Source organism: Bos indicus x Bos taurus, chromosome 16, assembly GCF_003369695.1.
Source record: "Bos indicus x Bos taurus breed Angus x Brahman F1 hybrid chromosome 16, Bos_hybrid_MaternalHap_v2.0, whole genome shotgun sequence".
Classification (NCBI taxonomy): Eukaryota; Metazoa; Chordata; class Mammalia; order Artiodactyla; family Bovidae; genus Bos; species Bos indicus x Bos taurus.
Window position 1 is genome coordinate 59,811,661 of NC_040091.1, and position 22,911 is coordinate 59,834,571.

Here is a 22,911-nt window from a genome sequence, read left to right on the forward strand (position 1 = left end):
GTGCTTTTTATATCACAGTGCATTGCGTCATACTTGTCTCATTTTAAGTTCTCTTTTTAGAATAAAATTTCTATGAGGTACAGAACCTTAGCAGATAGCCTGCCATCAAGATCCATTTTCACAATAATAGAACCTTGGACTGAAGTTTCTCAGTCATAGATTAAGAGTTTTTTCCCTCTCCTGCAGACCCCCAAATTACTTTTAATTTCACTTATTCTATCTACTACCCTATTTAGACGTGTGCTCAGTTGCTCAGTCGTGTCCAACTCTTTGTGACCCCACAGGCTCCTCTGTACACAGGATTTTCCAGGTAACACTGGCGTGGGTTGCCATTTCCTTCCCCAGGGGATCCTCCTGACCCAGGGATCAAATCCACATCTCCTGCATTGGCAGGCGGATTCTTTACCACTGAGCCACCAGGGAAGCCCTATTTAGACATAAAAAAAAAAAAAAAACATTATTGCTCGCTTCCATGTAGAAGCTTTTTCCATGAGCACGGTACAACCCAGTTTAAATTCCTTGGATCCACTGCTGTGTTGGAGGGTGGGCAGTGGTACCCAAGATCACACCCAGGTTCAATGATTCACTAGGATGACTTAGCACACAGTTGTGCTTATAGTAATGATTCATTGAAGTGAATGGATACAGAGCGAAATCAACAAAGTGAAAAGTCAGATGGAGTGAAGGCTGCAGGAAACCAGGGACAAGTTTCCAAGAGTCTTCTCCCAGGGGAGTCACAAAAGACACACGCTTCCTCCAGTCATGAGTTTTAACAATATGTGTTATTGTCCACAAAGTAATAAGCTCCTTAGAGGTTCAGTATCCAAGGTTTTTCTTAGGACTGGTCATGTAGACACCCTCTACCTACTTCGTAGGACTCCCAGAAGGAAAGTAGGTGTTTAGCATAAACCACATTGTTTGTGCTAACAGTTTAGACAGTGAACCACTCTTCACAGTTCTGGGAATGGTGGAAATAAACCCTCTCAAAATCCAAGTTACCAGATGCCAGTCAGGAGCCAACCTTGTAAGCAGGGGGTTCTAAGGATTATCATCTCAGGTTGGCTATGTTCAGTTTTTTCTGTACCACTTAGATGTTCTCTTTGGAAACAATGTTTTGCTGTTTTGTTTTTGGCGATCCCTGCTTTCTATCCAAAATGTGTCCCCATTTCCTATCATTTTAACTAAAATTTCCTTTCCTGAGATTTATATTTTTTTAATATCAGCTACCTATGCCCAACTTTTAAAATTCCTTCACAAGCCACAAGTATACTAGATACACAATGTTATGATTAAATTCTGTATCTATCCTAAAGGAGAATATTTGTGAGGAAAAAAAATCCTTTTAAGACTTAAAGACAGTTAAATTAATCTTAGCACATTGGGATAAAATTATTCGATGCAATTTGATATTGTTGATTGTTTATACTGCAACAGACCCAGTAAACTGTAATACTTTAAAAAGGAAAAGAAAAAAGGAAGCCTCGGTTCCATTACATTTCTACACATTGCTATGTATAGTAACAAATTAGCTGTTAGCCCTGTAGGAGTGCTCCACAGCCTTCTCCATTCTTTTATAAATCATCACCTAAAAACTAGACAGTAAACCCACGCTTCCTTCTTCTTGAAAGAAGTTAAACAACTCATGACATTTTAAAGGGAATAGAACATAACCTTGCTGTCCTCCTCCACATTTTTATTTTCGAGCCAGTTCCTCAGACTAAGTATGTGCTATTCAAAGTAAAATTAAGACCATAGGAATATCTTACTTCAGCTTAAAAAGGGGAACATTACTTTGCCAACAAAGGTCCATCTAGTCAAGGCTATGGTTTTTCCAGTGGTCATGTATGGATGTGAGAGTTGGACTGTGAAAAAAGCTGAGCGCCGAAGAATTGATGCTTTTGAACTGTGGTGTTGGAGAAGACTCTTGAGAGTCCCTTGGACTGCAAGGAGATCCAACCAGTCCATTCTAAAGGAGATTAGCTGTGGGTGTTCTTTGGAAGGAATGATGCTGAAGCTGAAACTCCAGTACTTTGGCCACCTCATGCGAAGAGTTGACTCATTGGAAAAGACTCTGATGCTGGGAGGGATTGGGGGCAGGAGGAGAAGGGGACGACAGAGGATGAGATGGCTGGATGGCATCACTGACTCGATGGACATGAGTCTGGGTGAACTCCGGGAGTTGGTGATGAACAGGGAGGCCTGGTGTGCTGTGATTCATGGGGTCGCAAAGAGTCAGACACGACTGAGCGACTGAACTGAAAAAGGGGAAAGGTTTTTAAATACACATATAGAAAGTCACACTTTCTTAGTTTTGGTTTATATCAGCAAATTAAGCAACGCTGGACTGTACGTGATTTAGTGACTGATCTGTATCCTGATCAGTACCCCGAAATAATTGCTGAAATGCCTTCTGCTTTTTTCTCTAGTCTCTCCCATTAATGTTTTCTGGCCTTAAATATACTTAATATGAGCTCCAAAGAATACAGAAGAGGGCTTCAATGAAGAACTTATCTAAGGAAACATGAATAACAAAAATCTAAGACAAAAGCATGAAAGTTAAATAATGTAATGAGGATAAATAAAACAGAAGTTCTAGAAAGAGAAATTTACAAGTTTTGAAATATATAAAGTAAAAAAAATAATTAACAAAAAAACTTCATGAATGTTTTATACACAGTTTTCCTGGTGGCTCAGTGGTAAAGAATCTGCCTGCCAATGCAGGAAACCCAGGTTCTATCCCTAGGTCTGGAAGATCACTGGAAAAGGAAATGGCAACCCACTCCTATATTCTTGCCTGGGAAATCCCATGGACAGAAAAGCCTGGTGGACTACAGTTCATGGGGTCACAAAAGAGTCAGACACAACTGAGTGACTAAACACACACGTTTTATATACTTTTTAGTTAACAACACAAACTATGAAAACAAAGTTTAAAAGGATACACACCAGAACAGGAAGGTGGGTTTGGGGTTTGTTTTACTTTTTGCTCATTTTCTTTCTTTTCTATAATGAAATATGCCACTTTTACAGTAAAACAAACTAATTTTTTTCCTTTCCCCTTAGAGAAATGAAGGAAACGAGTAGTAAATATATGGATTTTCACCCCCTTTTCTAGTTTAAAGATGAAGCAAGATCTCTGTAATAAATGAACATTTTATACTTGTACAAATAACACAGGGAACTGTCTTAGATAATTCTTCACTTTCATTATCTTCACCAAAATTATCCTCCTCAAAGTAAACTTTTTTCCTTTCTGTATGCATTGCAAATAACAACAACAACAAAAACTACATTCATATTATTGTTAAAAAGCTGTAACACCAAAGTCCATGCATTAAGAGAGACAGCTTGGTACACTGGAAAGCACAGTGGGCTAGAATAAGTCTTACATTACAGTCCAGCTCTGGCTGTGTCACTTAAACATTATTTAATTAACATAAATAGGATGTAAGAGGATTCTTTTGTGGTAGGTTGTCTTTAAGATATTTCTCTTTACACAGTATCTGCTAACTGTAAAAAATTTTGTCAAATAATATAGACATATATAGAGTTGAAAGTGGAAGTTATTTTTACATCTCCATTCCCACAACCAAAGAACCTGAGAAGATACTAAGATGCTTTTCTAACAGACCAGCTGATAACATCTTTTATTCACAGCTGTCTGGACCAAGGAACACTCCCCTGAATCTGACTGACAGACTCAGAGATTAAAGATTTTGAGCTCAGCATAGTTACTTGATAGAATTTGGGTCTTCTCTCTAAAGGAAAGGCTTAGTGTGTTGCATTATATCCTTGCCTAGGAAATCCCAGGGACAGAGGAGCTTGGCGGGCTACAGTCCATGGGGCTGCAAAAGAGTCAGACACGACTTAGCGACTAAACAACAAAAAGTGTGTTGCATATAACACAAAGAATGACCTAATACTTAGCAACCAACAGAGCAAACTAAGGTAGTTAATTATTGCTCTCCATCCTCCCAGGCACATAGCAAAACTGCACTTTCCTCATCCCCATGGCATGATGTGATGACAAACAACTTGCTCTGGTCAATGAAATATAAGAAATGCGATTCATGGGGTTGCAAAGAGTCGGACACGACTGAGCGACTGATCTGATCTGATCTGATGCCTCTTCTGGTTTTTAAAGTTTCCACTAGCACTTGATTCAACAATCTCTCCTTCCCTCTGCAATGCAATTGCCAGCATTCTAGAATGATGATGTAAGACTGTCAGCCTGGGTCTCTGGGTGACAAAAGTGAAGTCACTCAGTCGTGTCCGACTCTTTGCGACCCCATGGACTGTAGCCTGTCAGGCTCCTCCCTCCATGGGACGCATGTTCTGTTCTGGAGTGGGTTGCTATTTCCTTCTCCAGAGGACCTTCCCAACCCAGGAATCAAACCCAGGTCTCCTGCATTGCAGGCAGAAGCTTTACTGTCTGAGCCACCAGGGAAGCTCCAAATAGGCAGAATCCCTCTCCCACCTCTGCCAAGACCCCCCTCCCCCAATACACACAGTGATCTTCACTGAACAGGTATTGTGAATGACAAACTTTTGACATGTTAATCCCCTAAGACTGGGGTGGGGAGGAGCTATTGTTACTAACCCATAACCTATTCTATCTAACTAGACAAACCAACTGACTCTAAAGTTAATACAAAAAAAAAAAAGGCAAGGAGGAATAGCCAGTAATATTCTGCAAATACAGAGAAATGAACTAGCCAGACTGGATGGTAGAAACAATGAAGAGCTAATACTTACATAGCACTAATAACATGCCAAACATTATTCCTAAGCACTTTGCTTTTATATCTATAAGCAGTTTATTAATTCATTTATTTTTTTATAACAACCTTATAGATAGGTATTATCATCTCCATTTTACAAATAAGGACACTGAACTACAGGGATATTAAGTAACTTGCCCAAGATCACACAGCTAAGGAAGTAAAGGTTTAAAGCAAGGCAGTTTAGCACAGAAGTCTATATATTATTAACCGCCATGCTATAATGCACATCATAAAAACACAATAATTAAAACAGTGTGATACTGACACATAATTAGGCAAATCAGAAAGAACAGAAAATCCAGAAACAAAACCAAATGCACACAGAATTTTAGTATACAAAAAGGTAAAGACAGTTATTCAGTAAATGGCTATTCTGAAATCCCTATATCCTGTCAGCAATTCCAATTCAAGGCTTTTATTCTATAGCTATTCCTAGCATATGTTTAAAATGATACATTTTTCACTACACAGTACCTTTTGAAAACAAATAATTCATCCATACAATGAAAAGCCATGCATTAAAAAAAAAAAAAGCAAGTTCTTTATTTACTAACATGGAAGAATCTCTAAGACAAATTAAGTAGGAGGGGTAGGAGTGAGATGCAAAACAGTCTACACAATATGCTTCCATTGGTCTTAAAGAAAAAAAGGACTGGGGGACTGGGGGGATACACACACACACACACACACACTACCCCCCCCCCGAAAGTATACCCAAGAAACTGGTGGTTTGGATTGCCCAAATCTGACTGGCCAAGGAAAACATGGTCGCAGAAACACTTCTGCACCATTTGATTTTTGAACTATACAAAGGTACTGAGCATTCAGTAAATAAATAAATGTCTTAAATTTTACAAGAGAAAAAGACTGAGCCATTTAGCAGCAGGGATAAATGCCAAAAGAATACACTGTGAGCTGTCATGCTGAAGAAGCTAAGCAGCCATTACACTCCATATACCACAAGCTGAAACAGAGAAAGCCAGCTGGAAGAAAGAAAAACCGAACAGATGTACAGAGCAAAAAAAAAGTTGTTAAAACCTTACAGCCCCTAAAAGAGAAAGATGGAGTATGCAGTCTTGATTTCTAATGGTTTACTAGCTCTAGTTTCCATTAGGCCCAGATCTACAATGATTCCCATCAATGGAGAGTCATGATCCCCAGAGTACCCACATATAACACACACTTCTACTGGCGTTCACTCCACTGCTTCACCATTTCCTTTTTTTTCTTAAGGCCCCTACAATTATTCTATTCATATGAATGAGAAGGCATTTCAGGATACTTTCGAAGTGCCCTCTGTGAAAGAGAAGACTGATCTAACTGAAGAGCTAGAAATATCCAATCAGAATGCTGATAACTGTACCAAAATAAAACTATACATTATACTTACCTATATATTCAGAAGCACTGAAATCCGGGAATTACACTTAGACACAGAAGAAACCTAAATACAATATACTGCTTGGTATTAAGTTATCAAAATTATCTCAGTCTTAATATTACCATAATTGTTAAGTATATTAACCAACAAACATGTTAGAAAGGCAACTTTAAAAAAACATACTATGCTATGCTTAGTCACTCAGTCGTGTTCGACTCTTTGTAACTCCATGGACTGTAGCCCTCCAGGCTCCTCTGTCCACGGGGATTCTTCAGGCAAGTATACTGGAGTGGGTTGCCATGCCCTCCTCCAGAGGATTTTCCCAGCCTAGGGATCAAACTCAAGTCTCCTGCATTGCAGGTGGATTCTTTACCATCTGAACCACCAGGGAAACCCAATTTTTGAGGACTTAAGATTTATCACGTACCTCTGGGCATTTTACATATAATAATTATTTAATTCTCATAACTCTATGAGGCATTTTACATATAATAATTATTTAATTCTCATAACTCTATAATATTTCACATGACTATTTTACAGATGAGGAAACAGATACATATAAAAAATTCAGAACCTTAAGAGACCTTAGCAACTATGTATTACCGCAGCAAGCTATTTATTTTCCACTCACGTCAAAATATTGGTATGTTAAATCATAAATTTAATCCAGGATTTAAACCTACATAGTCTAACACCAGCAACCACAATATTAACAGCATACTTATAAATGGCACTGACTGCTGTTATAATCAAAAGCACTCAACTAGAAAACCCAAAAGCTTCAAGAACTACAAAGTGTGAAAACTGTTTATATCAAGATGAGGGAGCAAACAAAAAGTCATTCCTGGTAGGATAAAAAATGATCTCTTAAATATGATTTTTTTAAAAACTATTTTCCTGTTAACAGTAATTATCTAGCTCTCTTTTATTAGTATTTCTTTTAAACTCAATTTTATAAAATTCCTAAAGAGTCACAAACAAGTGCACGAAGACTAGTCTCAAAATAAACAAAATGGTAATATTTATTATCCTTAATAAAGTGAACTATATCATCATTGACTTGATGGACCTGAGTCTCAGTGAACTCCAGGAGTTGGTGTTGGACAGGGAGGCCTGGCGTGCTGCGATTCGTGGGGTTGCAAAGAGTCGGACATGACTGAGCGACTGATCTGATCTGATATACATTATATTATATTTTTCCTTCTATTTTATTATCATGAAAGCTCTGTGAAGACAGTGGAGCATCAGTGTAATATTTCCCCCTAGGTGCAGCAGAAACTTGGGAAAACCACAAGTCAAGTCAGGCTCTGCTTCCTGTCAGTTATGTGGCCTTAAGGTAAGTAAGATACTTACTCCTTCTCAGCTAAACGCCTTCATAGGTAAAACCAGTTAGTATGTATAGCTTCCAAGGCTGTGCTGAGGATTAAGTGATATCATAGAATAAAGAGTCTGGGACACAAGCACCCAATCCTTTCCCAATGCTATGATGTTACTATTAAAGCACAATGGTTAGGAGAATAGCATTAAGAGTCAGACATGTCTTATTATGAGACCCGTTTTCATTATTTGCCAAGGACTAATGAGAGAACATCTGAAGCATGGAGCCTGGCACATAAACACTGATTATTATTACATAAATACTACTAAAGATTAACTACAAACTAAACCTAGAAAGATAATAAAAATTAGACCCTAATTTTTTGTGCTCTTCTAAGCTACATGTCCATAATCAACTTGTTTCATGTACCTAAGCATTAGTTTACTTACCTGTAAATTAAATATATCAGATAACTGAGAAATCCCTGGCAGTCCAGTGGTTAGAACTCCAGGTTTAAATCCCTGATAAGGGAACTAAGATCATGCAAGCCATGCAGCATCCCCTCCCCCCCCCCCCAAAAAAAAACAGTATATTCTACCTATGCCTGTCTGGCTACCAAAGTCATAAATTTTATCTTAAAACAACCAACATCCTCACATATATATACACTCACCCTCAAGGAAAAGAAACAAATCAGCAGGAGATTGAGAAATTTAGAGATTCAGAGTAATGACCAAAAACAGCAAGTTCTACAGTGCCAGTTTAAGATTTTAATAAGAAACATATTAATATCAAATACTTTAAATGAGAAAAAAATATTTTAAAAAGAAACACCTAAAATAATGAAAAACAGTGTTAAATTTATAGCTGCTACAAAAAACTGGAAACACTTTTCAGACATTTTGAGGACCTGTCTAGCTCACAAGGCTTTTCTGAAACATCCTTCTCACACAGTGGTAAGCCCAGAGCAGTCAAGTACACTCTAGATTAGAGTTCTCAATCAGGGGTGACTTTACTTCCAAGGGAATTTTGGCAATATCTAGAGATATTTTTTGGTTGTTACAGTTAGATGGTGAGTGCTACTGGCATTTCGCTGATAGGGTCAGAGACACTGCTAAATTCAATGCACAGGACAACTTCCACAAAGGATCATTCAGCCTAAAATGTCAATGCTACAGAGGTGATCTGACCACCAATCACAGCGGTGATTCCAACCCTGAGAATATGCAACTGAGACTAAGAGCCTTAGTTTAATATCGACCATCCTTTTGACCAGGAAAGATTACCAAAAAAAAAAAAGGAAATTGTGGTATGAATTAAATGTCTAAGAGATAATAAAGTGAGCAAACAGAAGAAAAAACAAGAGACAGAATAAATAAATATTGCCTGAGATTTTAGCAGCCTTCCACTTCCTGTTTCTGGGCCGGCCTAACTACATTCCTGTCCTTGAGTCTCCACTATCTCCACACAAATTTTCTGTGTATTACATAATCTAGAGTTAGTCTTTCCCACTTGTAACCAAGAGTCCTACTCACACATATTATAACCACAGAAAACTGCTACGGGAAAAGAAGTAACTACAGAGAGTATGTAATACCTATAGTTCAACATAAGTAAATCAAAATAAATTTGATGAAACTTTATAATAGTAAAAAAAAAAAAAAAAGGTGAGGTATTGAAAAAAGATCAGTAAGAACTAATATATAAATATAAAGAAAACAGGGAAAATTGGGCAAATAATGTGGAAACCAGGGAAATGAGTCAAAATTTCCTAAACTAGAAGGATAACCAAAAACCACAGACAGGTGGTGCATTACACAAAAATTGAGAAATAATCATTTAAGACAGACTTCTCGAGCATCTATGTACCAAGCTCTTAATCTTAAGGAGGAAAAATTTTATAGAACTCAATAGCATAAAAACAGTTCAGTTAAAAGATGGGCAGAGGCCTTCCCTGGTGGCACAGAGGATGAGAATCCACCTGCCAAGGCAGGGAACACAGGCTCAATCTCTCGTCCAGGAAGATTCTACATGCCTCAGAGCAACTAAGCCCCTGTGCCACAACTACTGAGCCTGTGCGCCTTAATTAACGAGCCCGAGCGCTGCAACTCCTGAAGCTGGTCTGTGCTCGGCAACGAGAAGCCACCTCCGTGAGAAGCCCATGCACCACAACTAGAGCGTGGCACCTACTCTCTGCAACCAGAGAAAGCCCGCACGCAATAACATGCATGCAGCGCAACCAAAAACAGTGAGAAAGTGAAAAAATGAAAATGGGCGGGGAATTCCCTGGTGGTCCCAGTGGTTAGGACTTTGTGCTTCACTGATGAGAGCCTGGGTTCAATCCCTGGAACTAGGATCCCACAAGCTGCACCATGAGGCCAAAGAAAGAAAGAAAGAAAGAAATTAAAAATGGGCAGAGAATCTGAATACACACTTTTTCAAAGGAGACATACAAGTGGCCAACAGGTATGTGGAAAGGCGCTCAATATCACTGTCACCAGGGAAATGCAAATCAAAACCACAAAGCGCTATCACCCCATTCTGGTTAGAATGGCTATCATTTAACCAAAGGGGGGGAAAAGCCACCAAAAAACCTCAAGAGATATCAAGGATTGGCAAGAATGTGGAGAAAAAGGAGCTGTTCTGCATTGTTACTGGGAATGTAAACTGGTGCAACCACCACAGAAAACAGTATAGAGGTTCCTCAAAAAATTAAAAACATAAGTCCCATATGAGCCAATGATCTTATTCTGGGTTTATATCCAAAGGAACTGAAAACAAGATTTTGAAGGTACATCTGCACTCCCATGTTCACTAAGCATTATTCACAATAGCCAAGACAGAATACAACCTAAGTGTCCATCAAGAGATGAATGGATAAATACGTGTGTATATACATTCACACAACAGAATATTTCAGCCATGAGAAAGAAGGAAACCTTGCCATTTGCAACAACTTGGATGAATTTTGAGGGCATTACACTAAGTGAAGTAAGTCCGAACAGAAAAAGGAAAATGTTGTATGATATCACTTATATGTGGAAATCTAAAAAAGCTGCACTCAGAGAAGCGAGAGAGAAAAGTGATGGTTAACAGGGCCTAAGAAGTAGGGGAATGAGGAGACACTGGTCAAAGGGTACAAACTTCCAGTTATACAAGTTTTGAAGATCTAATATACAGCAGCATGAAAGTGAAAGGGAAGTTGCTCAGTCGTGTCCGACTCTTAGCGACCCCATGGACTGTAGCCTACCAGGCTCCTCCCTCCATGAGATTCTCTAGGCAAGAGTACTGGAGTGGGTTGCCATTTTCCTTCTCCAGGGGATCTTCCCAACCCAGGGATCGAACCCGGGTCTCCTGCATTCCAGGCAGACGCTTTAACCTCTGAGCCACCAGGGACTAGTGATTATACCACCACCATACTATATATTTGAAAACTGCTAAGAGTAGATTTTACATGTTCTCACCACAAAAAAGAAATAGTAATTATGTGACTTGATGGAAGTGTTATTAGATAATACTATAATGGTAATCACATTACAATATATAAAAGTATCAAACAGCTGTATATGTACCTTAAACTTCCACAATATTATGTTAATTATATCCCAATAAGCTAGAGGAAAAAAAGAGGAAGAATTTTTAAAATAAAAAGATTTTATATGTTAAGAAAAAAGAATAAACATAAATATAAAAGGATAACCGTGACCCCGGACTTGAGAAAGCAATAGCTTGGTAGAAAATTTAACAGAGCTAAAGCCATCCTGACACATGCCATGGCCAAGATGACTTTTCTCTTTGAAGACAGCTAAGAATCTCAAGAAATCGGTAATCTGAAATAATTAAATCAAAGAAATTACAAATCCATTAGAATTTTCCCAAACAACAGGATTAACTTCCCTTGTGGCTCAGCTGGTAAAGAATCAGCCTACAATGTGGGAGACCTGAGTCCGATCCCTGGGTTGGGAAGATCCCCCGGAGGAGTGAAAGACTACCCACTCCAGTATTCTGGCCTGGAGAATTCCATGGACTGTATAGTTCATGGGGTCACAAAGAGTCAGACACAACTGAGTGACTTTCACTTCACTTCAAAATAGAAAATTACAAATATAATGATAAAGACAGAATGAAAACTTTATGATATCCTAAGACTTGAAAGTGTAGTTAAGCTAAAAATAGGGTAGTAAAAGGAAAAACATACACTGGATAATGAAGCCAAATTCAAAGTAACTTTTATACCAATCAGTAACTGCAAAGAAAACTCAAAGCACCCTAAGTGAACAATAAAAAAAAAAAAACCCTCTCTACACCTGCTGAATGTATCAACTCATTTAAATTTATCGAGCATCAGCTTTGTGCCTGTCACTGCTCTGGTGGTGGGCAAGATCAAGTTCCTGCTCTCACAGAGCTTATTTAAAACAAGACTGTCCAACAGAAATGGGAGCCACAAACGTAAGCAAAAATATGTCATTTTACATATTATGGCAGCAAAGTTAAATTTTTTAATCATTAAATTTTAATAATCTATTTAATCTGGCATATAAAACACTATCATGTCAACAGGTAATGAACATAAAAATACTAATGTGATATTTTATATTCTTGTTTACGTACTGAGTTTTCAAAATGTAATGTTATTTTAACACAGCTCTTCTCAATTAGGACAAAGAACATTTGCTGAACAGTCACATGTGGCTAGTAACTGCCATCCTGGACACTGCTGACCTGGGAAGAGGGATGGGGCTGTTGCCCACCCCCCCACCAAAACTTGTCATATTCTTTGACTATTTATAAACTGTCTGCATATATTTCTCTGATAAAAATAACTAAAAAGAGCTTTCTGGTCAGAACAAATAGCAGCTCCAACCATCTATTTTATGCAAAACTGGAAGCAACCTACCATCAATATGAAAACTGAATAAACTGTGGTATACAATGGAATACTGAACTATATGATTTCAACACGGATATATCTCAATCACACAGGATAAAAAATAAAGCTGCAAGATGATATGTCTGGCATAGCATTTATGTAAATCTTTCAAACATACAAAGTTACAAACTGGTGTTCACACACACATACACTCTATAGATAATTACAAGTGGAATAAAATCCAACTATGTGGAAGGGAAGGATAAACACCATCAGGGTAGTGTTAACCTCAGGATAAGGAGAGAAGAATGGGTTTGAGAAAGTCTGCAAAGCGTATTCAACTGTCTCTATAATTTTTTTTAATGTGACATAACTAACAATTGTTAAATCTGGGTGATGGGTACCTGGACATTCTACTATATGAACTTTTCTGTATGTTTGAAATACTTCTTTTAAAAAAAAAAAAGCTTTCTTCACATTTTATTTCTATTTCTGAATAGACCAGAGTTTATTGGTATCAGAAAGTTAACTTCTGATAAAAATACATATTTATCAAAGAAAATATTCTTTCCTCATACCTTCTTAAAAATTAAATCTCAGTTTCACAGAATTAAACATAGCATAAGAATCTGGTCTTAGAGTTAGCTAATGGATTATCAAAATTAAAAATACATATTTTGATTCAGAAGCTAGACACAAGTCCCAAAGCAATCTGGAGAGAATCTGGAACTCCTCTGTAGTATCCATAGAACACATCTTTTTCACAGCTAAAAGGTTTACATGTACCAAAAATCAATGCTCAGAGGTCTCAACCACTGATGTAGCACTGTGACTATGAATTGTCAACGTTAGGAATGTATTTACCAAACTTAATACCTTCCTCACTGCATACATATACAATAAATTACATGCTTTATTCTAGATGCTAGTCACAAATGACATTTCTTTCTGCAAAACATGGAGAAATAACAGTGTGAAATAACACCTATATATGCTTCAGATATATGTACTACATATAGGCTTCCCTGGTGACTCACTGGTAAAGTATCCAACTGCCAATGCCGGAGACACGGGTTCAATCCCTGAGTTGGGAAGATCCCCTGGAGAAGGAAATGGCAACCCACTCCAGTATTCTTGCCTGGGAAATCCCACAGACAGAAGAGTCTGGCACATTAAGTCCATGGGGTCACAAAGAGTCAGACACAACTAAGCGACTGAGCACACACACATACCTCTTTAGAGATTTTTATACAATTAAAAATGCAAATTTCAAAATAAAAAAAAGCTACTATAACAAATACCTTCAAGTGTCAACCTTTCTTCCCCATAAGAAACAGATGGGTGATAAGAACTGTGCCGGTTAGCACTGTTAGTTTTAGAAAATGTTTTCTTAGTAATTACTTGGAACCACAAGACGCTAAGTGGCACTCTTTAGTCCTAACTATTATTTTAATTTGCTGGAATTAGCATAGAGAAAGGAATGTGTTAACAAAATTATCTGTGTACATACTGTATATTAAGCCAGAACAGAACATTTTCTTTGACCTTGACCACATCAACTGAAAGGTTTCTAGACCCTCCCCTTCCTTGGAAAGCAAGTCAGGGAATATAAATTGCCTGGGCCTGCTGGTGAGCTTTGTGTTCTGCTGGATCAAAAGCCAATACTGGCAGAGTTCACTACAGAGGAGCCTGAAGCACCACCACCATAGACTCAGCACAGTTATACCATGAAGAAAAGAGACAGAAAAGGCTCGATATAGTTCTTTTTTTAAGCAACCAAAATTATACTTGCCATGGTATTATATTTAATGGGTATATTAATCTGTACATTTGAGTGAAAGTTCAACTGAAAATAACTGAACTGAGAAATCACTATAATTAGTATAATAATCAAATTTTATAGTTATGCCCTCAACCCAAAAATGCAGAGATTAATAACCAAGAGTTATTATACAAAACATGTACTTCTACACACATAGACACACAAAACAAGGCTAGTTTTTCAACTGTTTCATCAGCGTCTTAATCAGTATCTAAAACAGCATCATTCTTTGAGACAGCAATTCTGCCTAAATTGTACCTAAAAATTCTCTTTGCAACATTAACACAGGCAATTACTATTAATTGAACATAGAAATACAGAAAATACTCTGGAATGTCACATTAATTTTTTCAAAAAGATTGTCATGTTACCTAAAAAGGAGAAACATCCTTATAAGTTGCATATTGCAATGATAAACAGATCACTTTAAGTGGCTATAAACACACCAATACAAAGAGAAAAGGAAAGGTATAATCTATCAACGGGGGTAGGGGTGTCAGTCTTTAAATAAGAAGTGTTAGTAATACTAAATCTAGAGGTTAAGCCAGTAGTTCAACATTATCATGAGATTTCAAACTGCACTGTGATTGCCTACTGCTCCCTGTGTTAGACCATGGTACCTAAGTCTCAATCCATAGTCACAGAGTCAATATACAGATCTAATGCTGGTCTCCTGTGTGCTCAGTCGCTCAGTCGTATCCAACTCTTCGACCCCATGGACTATAGCCTGCCAGACTCCTCTGTTTCTGGGATTTTCCAGGCAAGAATACTGGGATCGGCTGCCATTCTCTTCTCCAGGGGATCCTTCTGACCCAGGAATCAAATCCTTGTCTCCTGCACTGGCAGGTGGATTCTTTACCACTGAGCCACTTGGGAAGCCCAACCCTGGTCTCCCATGCTGAAAACCTCATCATTGGTCTCAAGAGAGATGGGGTAAAAAGAAAAAACTAGTAATCTTCCCATATACACACACATACAAATACATAAACACAAACCTCAAAAGGAAACTAGGCACCATCATACCATACCTGTAGAATCACAAACAGGTATCCCATCTTTGGCCTATAATCTTTTTCAATTTGGACAGCAGGATTTTATGGAGTTTACGTGAAAAAAAAAAAAAAAAAAAACCCTGATATTAAGTACTTAGAACATGCTTGCCAACACAGCAGCACTCAATAAGTGGCAATTACTTCTTCACGGCTTCTTCCAGGGACTAGGGCCCACTCTAGGTCTATCAGCAGAACCCTATGTCTCTTCCCTCCATTTTTCCTGACACAAAATTCTTTAAAAAGTGCATCTCTCAACTGAATTTCAACATATAAACTTTCAGAGATTTAAAAAAAAAAAAGGTTGAGGCCAAAGCATCTTTTCCTGACACAAAAAGGTGGTGTAAGACCAGTGGACACTTGCATGTGGACACCAGACTTGGAACAAAGGGAATTATAAACCAATTTTAAGTAGAAGAGTCAATACATTATGCCTTCTGACAACTGACAATCTTTGAATTACTTTTGATCCACCACTCCTCTTATTCTCACATTACCAACAGTTCCCAACGTGGGGCCCCAACCAGCAGCATCCAGCAACACCGAAAATTTGTTAGAAATGCAAAATCTCAAATCCCACCTTGGACCTAAATAAGAAACTCAGAGCAGGACCCAGCAATCTGGGTCTCCACACAAAAGTTTGAGAACAGCTCTATATAATTAGGTGAAGTATCAACAGTGAAACTTCAAATTTATCTATTGCAGAAGAAATCTGTTAAGATTCATGAGGTTAACATTAAGTAAGGAGACACAAAAAGGTCTTAAAGGATGTTAAATGAAGGACATTACAAAATAAAAAGTCATTATATATTAACTGGCAAATAAATCTCGGAGAAGGCAATAGCACCCCACTCCAGTACTCCTGCCTGGAAAATCCCATGGATGGAGGAGCCTGGTAGGCTGCAGTCCATGGGGTCGCTACGAGTCGGATACGACTGAGCGACTTCACTTTCACTTTTCACTTTCATGCATTGGAGAAGGAAATGGCAACCCACTCCAGTGTTCTTGCCTGGAGAATCCCAGGCACGGGGGAGCCTGGTGGGCTGCCATCTATGGGGTCACACAGAGTCGGACACGACTGAAGTGACTTAGCAGCAGCAGCAGCGAATAAATGTGCCAGCTTAAAATGAGGTCTCAACCTAAACTTTACATTTGCCTTGCCTTGTATTTCTGGTTCAACTTCTCTGAAGGAAGAAAAACACCAGTACAAAAGAACCGTAAAACCAATCACCCTAAAAGGATAACATTTAACCTCAAGGAAGGCAGGCCTAAGGTGATTTCAGAGTCCCAAAATTCCCCTATCTTTTTGCTGCTTTCTTAAAGTCCCTTAATAATCAAGAGTAGCTTGAGAGAAAAATAGACTTAGAGAAAACAGATTTAAAATGTAAATACTAAGACAATGCTACATTTCAGAATGCTTTTACGATAGCTTACAACATTTTCATATGAGACTCGTCATTTTCACAATCATTTTGAGGTAAATAACAGTGCCAACAACACTACTATTTATTACTTACGAGCCTTACAAAATTTTATTATTTAATTCAACTGTTGAGGTTGGCGTTATAACCATTTACTAATGTAAGACACGGCAACATCTGAATCCAACTCTACCTAATTTTAAAACTTACGTTCTTTAAATCTCTACACAATGGCAAGATGTGGAGACAAAGGCTTGAGTTTCAGCACATAACTTAAAGAGCTGTGTGCTGAAATACTTGAGAAGTCACTCAATTCTCTTTACTCTGCATCTATAAAATGGGAAGATTGGTATCTGTCCTCACCTATTTCAGAGTACAGTTGACCCCTGAACAACTTGGGGGTTGGAGTGCCTACCCTCCAAGAAGTTAAAATCCACTTATAACTTTACAGGTGGGTCCTCCACATCGGGGGCTGGCATCTGTGGATTCAACCTATTACAATAAAACTACAGTACATATTTATTGAAAAAAAAATCTGCCTACATGTGGACTCTTGAAGTTCAAACCCGTGTAGTTCAAGGGTCAATTATAATTGAAAAAATCAAAATAAGATAAAGGACATAAAAGGTGTTCATAAGCTCTTTAAAAAACTACACAAATATAAATTATCATCATTACTGACATTGATAGTTAAGAATGCAGAGAGGAAAGAAAACAATGATTACACTATAGGGATAGGAAGGGGTAAAGATACTGGGTTTTCTTTTGTTTGGCTTTTATTTCCTTATTAAAGCAAGTTGAAGACCCTTAAGGAGAAACTTCAGATTTCAAAATTTACCTGTGACCTTACTGTCAATTGGGCTGTAATAAAAGAATCTGTGCCACAAATTATTGTTACTCTTCTAAAAATACACACACACAACTATATACTTGTGTCTTACACAGATATGGAGGTTAATAAAAATATAACAGCTGACTTACTTGTAAAAGTTTAGTTCTCGTAAGAATCAGTGACCACTACACTAGGTCACCATAATTAAAATTCCCTTGCAAACAGCCTTCCTGTTCTTTTCTACCGTATCATTTACAACCTGTGGTGCCTACGTCTTTCATTCTGCAATATTAAAACATGAACTACAGATCCTAAATAAGTAAATGAGACCACTTAAAATGATGAGCTTGATTTAAAAAGGGAAAAATTTTATTATTCAAAACTTCACAACTTAAGGTTTATTTTTAATAGCATTTACAGCAAATGAGTGAGAGAAGAAAGTAAAGTTGAAGTGAAATCACTCAATTGTTGTGAGGTATATCAGATATTAAAAAGAAAAAGTATTCAAGCCTAGATTACCAATCATGAAATGTCAGCTCACCGAAAAGGTTCAATAACAGAGTTCAGAAAAGTCACAGCACTCACCTCTTTCACACCAAAAACAGCCCAACTATTTTTATTCCTTCTACATTACATTCACAAAAAGCATTTTTGGCAAAGCAAGTTATTATAACAACTTACATTTTAATAAAAAATACTATTCTCATTTTCAATGAGAAAATACCAAAAAATCATGGACTCTGATAAAGCATTTCTATAACGTGCATAATTTCTGACTACATACAATATTTAATCTACATTTAAACCTACATGTAAACTCAGTCTGTCAGGCCTAGCTTTAATATATGAAATTATGTGCTAATACATCAATACTGAAATTCAAGACTGATTTGCACACTAGTTGCCAGGTTTTTTGTGTAAATGTCAAACAATAGGTCCACTAAGAAGCTTCTAACTCAATTTATTCATTCAAACCAGAATTTACCATGTGTTTCTAAGCACTGGTTCTCACCTAGGGGCAATGTAGCAGTGTCTGGAAACATTTCTGGTTGTTACAACAGGAGAGGGTGGGGATTACCAGAAAGAGGTGCTACTGGCATCTACTTAGCAGATGCCAAGAATGATGCTAAACGCGTTATAAAGCACAGGACAGCTCCCATAACAAAGGATTATCCACCTCAAAATGTCAATACTGCAGAAGTTGAGAAACTCTGAGCTATAGAAGTTTATAAATACCCATCTGTCTAAAAATAGTACTCACTTCTCCTTTGTTTAGGTATTATTTGCCAATTCTATTCTTTACAAACTAGTCTCTGGCAACAAACTTACCATGTTCCCATCTTTTCAATCAACTTGTAACTTCCAAACTTGTCAATAAAAGCAATTTCAAAATCTTTTTGTCTTTGATTCATCCTTATTTTTAATAAGAGGAGGAGGAGTAATGGCCACACCAAAACATATGCAGCCCTTACTACATGCCAAGCATATTCTAAGTGCCTTGCATACATTAACTCATTAATCTAGGTACTATTATTACCAGGTATTCTTATTATCCTCATTTTACAAATGAAGAATCCAAGGCACAAAAAGGTTAAATAACTTGCCCAGGGTTACAGATAATAAGCAGTCAAGTCAGGTTTCAAATCCAGACAGAATGGCTCCAGAGTTCATAACCTTAAGTATTCAGGGTCATCTCTCTTCCTTCATCCTCTACATCAGATCATAAAGTCCCTTAAGATACACAAAGGACAGGGACCTTGTTATGTTCACAGCAGCATCCCCAGTACATAATAGGTGCTCAAAAAACTTGTTTGTTTGAATGAAGTATCTCTCAAACTCAACCCCACCTGTTTCCATTGCCTCCATTCAAGGCCAAGTCTCTGAGCACCTCATACTTAGGTTTCTTTACATATCCTATTTACTAACCAATCAAGTGAAAGGATATAAACTCCTCTGCCACATTTTCGATAACTCAGTCCATAACCCAACGTAATCAAAGTTTTCTTCCCACTGCTTCTCAATTAGAATCATAATATCTTAGAGTCAGAAGGTACCTTAGAGATCATCCAATCTAACATTTAACAAGAAACCCAAAGACAGTAAGTAGCTAAATCATCCAGCCAGGTGAAGCCAGGATCAGAACTTGATTCCTGCAATTTTTGTTCAAGGATTCACTCCTGCAAGATTTACTTCATTCATGACAGATGTCTGCTCATTATTTCATCAACAAAATAAGTTCATTTCAATTGTCCACACTTGTTTCTCCTGCACAGCCTGCCCTTTTTCTTGCTCCATAGATCCAAATCCTATCCACCCTTCAAAATCTCTTCCTATTCCCTTCTTCATGACCTCCTCCTCCTCAGAAAATCTTAGGTCTTGAATAGAGACTAAACGAAGAGGATCACCATTGCCCACCAGGCCAAGTTTAATACATACTAACACCTTCCACAACGCAAAGCTACTTGGATCACTTCTTCCCTGAAAACTATTTACCCATTCTTTCCTCCTGCAATGCAGGAAGTGATTTCAATAAAGACTAACTTATATGGCACCTTCAAAAAATGTTCCTATCTCTGGAAGAGAGGCTCACTCGCATCTTTAATAGTAAGACATATAACACTCGAATGGCCCAAATCACCTCTCTTCCATTAAGAAACTCAGCTTGTTCACAAAGTCCAAACCCAGAACTCTGATACAACTCACCATCTCTTTCTCTGCATAAGACCATTTGTCTTAACTTCCTCCAAAACTCCATTTCTAAGGAACAGTTCACATTTCCTTCCTCTTCTTCCCTACACTATGCAGAAAAGAACACCCTCTTTTCTCTTTTATTATTTTCCTTATGCCTCTTCAGTGAAAGTCCAGTTTGCTGCTGCTCAGCCAACCTCAACTATCCAGTCCTTTATATACAAGTCACATCTATTTCTTCAGCCTCCCTCAGATCTTAGGGTATCTCAACTCCATGAAGGTCAGTTTTCTTCCCTTCTTCCTTTAGACAAGTGGCCTCAAAAGGTGTGGGTGCAGCTAAGAGGAGTGCAAAAAAGTCCATTCTTCCCTGGACTGCAGGAAAGAATATATTAGAACTCTTGTTGTTTATTTTTTCATCTCATCCTTTCTTAAATTCTGCTTCTGTGTACATTTGTAAGTTACACATTAGTACAGTGGGACAAGCATATAATATACATAAATTCTTGGAGTATTATATGATCAACAGATATTAAAAACTGGAGATGGAGACAACTTAAAAATACCTTTATATGAGGCCAAAGTAATAGGTTCCAGACCATAGAGAGGATATATGTTTGTATACATGTACACATGACTGGCAGAAAAACTCTTGTTCCTACCCAAAGTCCTAACTATGCCCACCCACGTCAAACCCCTGCCAGCCATCTCAGAATTGTGTCCTACACAAAAGCCCCACTAGGGGCTTCCCTAGTGGCTCAGAGGGTAAAGCATCTGCCTACAAATGTGGGAGACCCGGGTTCGATCCCTGGGTCGGGAAGATCCCCTGGAGAAGGAAATGGCAACCTACTCCAGTACTCTTGCCTGGAAAATCCCATGGACTGAGAAGCCTGGTATGCTACAGTCCATGGGGTCGCAAAGAATCGGACACGACTGAGCCACTTCACTTTCACTTCAAAAAGAGAAGAACAGAGGATGGTTTAGCAAAACCCTTCAGTTCCACTTTGGGGAAAAAAGAAAAAAATTCAAATGCTGAGTTACTATTCTTACCTTTCCCATAGAAGTGTATTTCAGGGCACTGTTCACTATCCTAATACCGCTCATTGCCTGGCTTGTTCGTCTACTTCACAAACCACTACGTCCTGAGATTCAGTTCCTGTTTCCCAATCCCTCCAGGCACAATTCACGGTCCCTTCGATAACAACCTATTTATGCTAACACCTGGATTAAGCTTACACCTCCCTCAGTCTCCTCTCCCCTGAGGATACCATGCACCGTCCCCCCCGAGCCGCACAGTCGTGTCCAGTGTAGACGACAGTCCATCCAAGATCCCTAAGACCACTTCTCTTTCCTCCTCCGCCCCCGGGAGCTGCCAGCCAGGATGGAGACGGGAGGGGGGAGGGGTGTGACTCGCCTCCCGTGACTGGCCCAGATGGCAGCCGATTCCGCCCCCACTCTCGGGCACCCCTCCACCCGCTCGACCCCCTAGGGCTGCCTGTCTGCCTCCCACCCCGCCCCAACTCCACCTCCGGCCTCCCCCACGTCCTCACGCCGGCTCCCGGACACACTCACCATGCTGGGTGAAGATATTGAAGCCGGCCTCTGCGGTGCGCCCCACCAAGTCCCGCCTGCGACCAGAGGGCCTGGCTGCGCTGCTGCCCCGGATCCCGCGGGGTTGCGACTGCTGAAGCCCCGGAGCCTCCCCGACGCGGCCCACCTGCTGCCCCATCCCTGCGCTAGCTTACTCCCGCGCCCCCGACGACCCCTGGTCACATTCCTCCTCGGCTCTGGCCTCGGGGTTCCAGGCGCTGCTCCGGCCTCTCCTTCCCAACCCAGGCCCCGGCCCTGAGCGGTCCGGCAGCCTGCGGCTCCGCACCCGACTCCTCACAGCAGGCGCCGCGCTGCCTCCCGACGCCTCACAGGTTCTCCTTTTCCCTTCCCATCCCGCGGCTCCGCGCCCCCAATGCTGCCGCTGCTGCCGCCGCCGCCATCTTTAAACCACCGAGCACTGGGAGAGCGTGGGACAGAGCGTCTCCTGCCCGCAACCCGACCAGTCATCTCCGCTATACTCAGGGGGCGGGCTTCCCGGCGGCCCCGCCCCTCCCGCGCGCCCCCGCCCCTCCCGCGCGCCCCCGCCTCCTCGCAGGGTGGGTCAACCCCCACCTCCACCCCCGGTACCCACCTCGTTGGCACGTCTACAGCTGCTTTAGGTCTTTCCGCCCTCTGTTCCTTCGCGGCAGCTCGGCCTCCCACGTCCGAATCCACTTAGCCGACCCCTCCCAAGTTCGGTTCAACGCGCTTACCGCCTTTTGGGGGGTCGGTCGGTTTAAAGGTTTCCCTGTCCCACCTCCACCTGTCAAATCAATCAGTTGCGCTGAGCGCCCAGGGCGCACAGTTCTTTAGCCGACTCAGCTGGGACGGAAAAGCACAAGAAGTTTGGTGCTTGCCATCCAGGTGAGGCTATCTAAAATACCCTGGAGGATTCCTTTAAACACCCGTGTCAGCAGCAGACATACAGTCAAAATTAAATGATATAAAATTTACGTGAACATAATAAAGTACATTATTTCATGGTAATTTTTTGAAATTATTTCATGATGGGAAATTGCACCCACCTTGGTTGTCTGTACTCTACAATCTCATTGGGGAAGCAGTTATAACCCGATTCCTCCTATTATATTATCATGAAGTCCTCTTGAACTTCTTTACCATCTAACTACGTATGTGTTTCTGTTACTCTTACGTC

At 39.6% G+C, this 22,911-nt stretch overlaps 1 protein-coding gene and 1 non-coding gene across 5 annotated transcripts in view; both read right to left on the bottom strand.

Moving 5' to 3' along the window:
- Window positions 1-22,211, bottom strand: part of ABL2 (ABL proto-oncogene 2, non-receptor tyrosine kinase) — a 95,598-nt gene extending 73,387 nt beyond the window's left edge. For 2 of the 4 annotated variants that reach the window (XM_027565448.1, XM_027565447.1), the window contains exon 1: window positions 21,738-22,211. In XM_027565448.1, the coding sequence (XP_027421249.1) occupies window positions 21,738-21,894 (157 nt within the window). In that variant the 5' untranslated portion in view covers window positions 21,895-22,211. The remainder of the gene's footprint in view (window positions 1-21,737) is intronic. The other 2 variants (XM_027565450.1, XM_027565449.1) reach the window with 1 other exon arrangement.
- TRNAS-GGA lies at window positions 10,811-10,882 on the bottom strand. The gene has a single exon. It is a non-coding gene; the product is annotated as a tRNA-Ser (tRNA).
- Window positions 22,212-22,911: the final 700 nt, after the last annotated feature.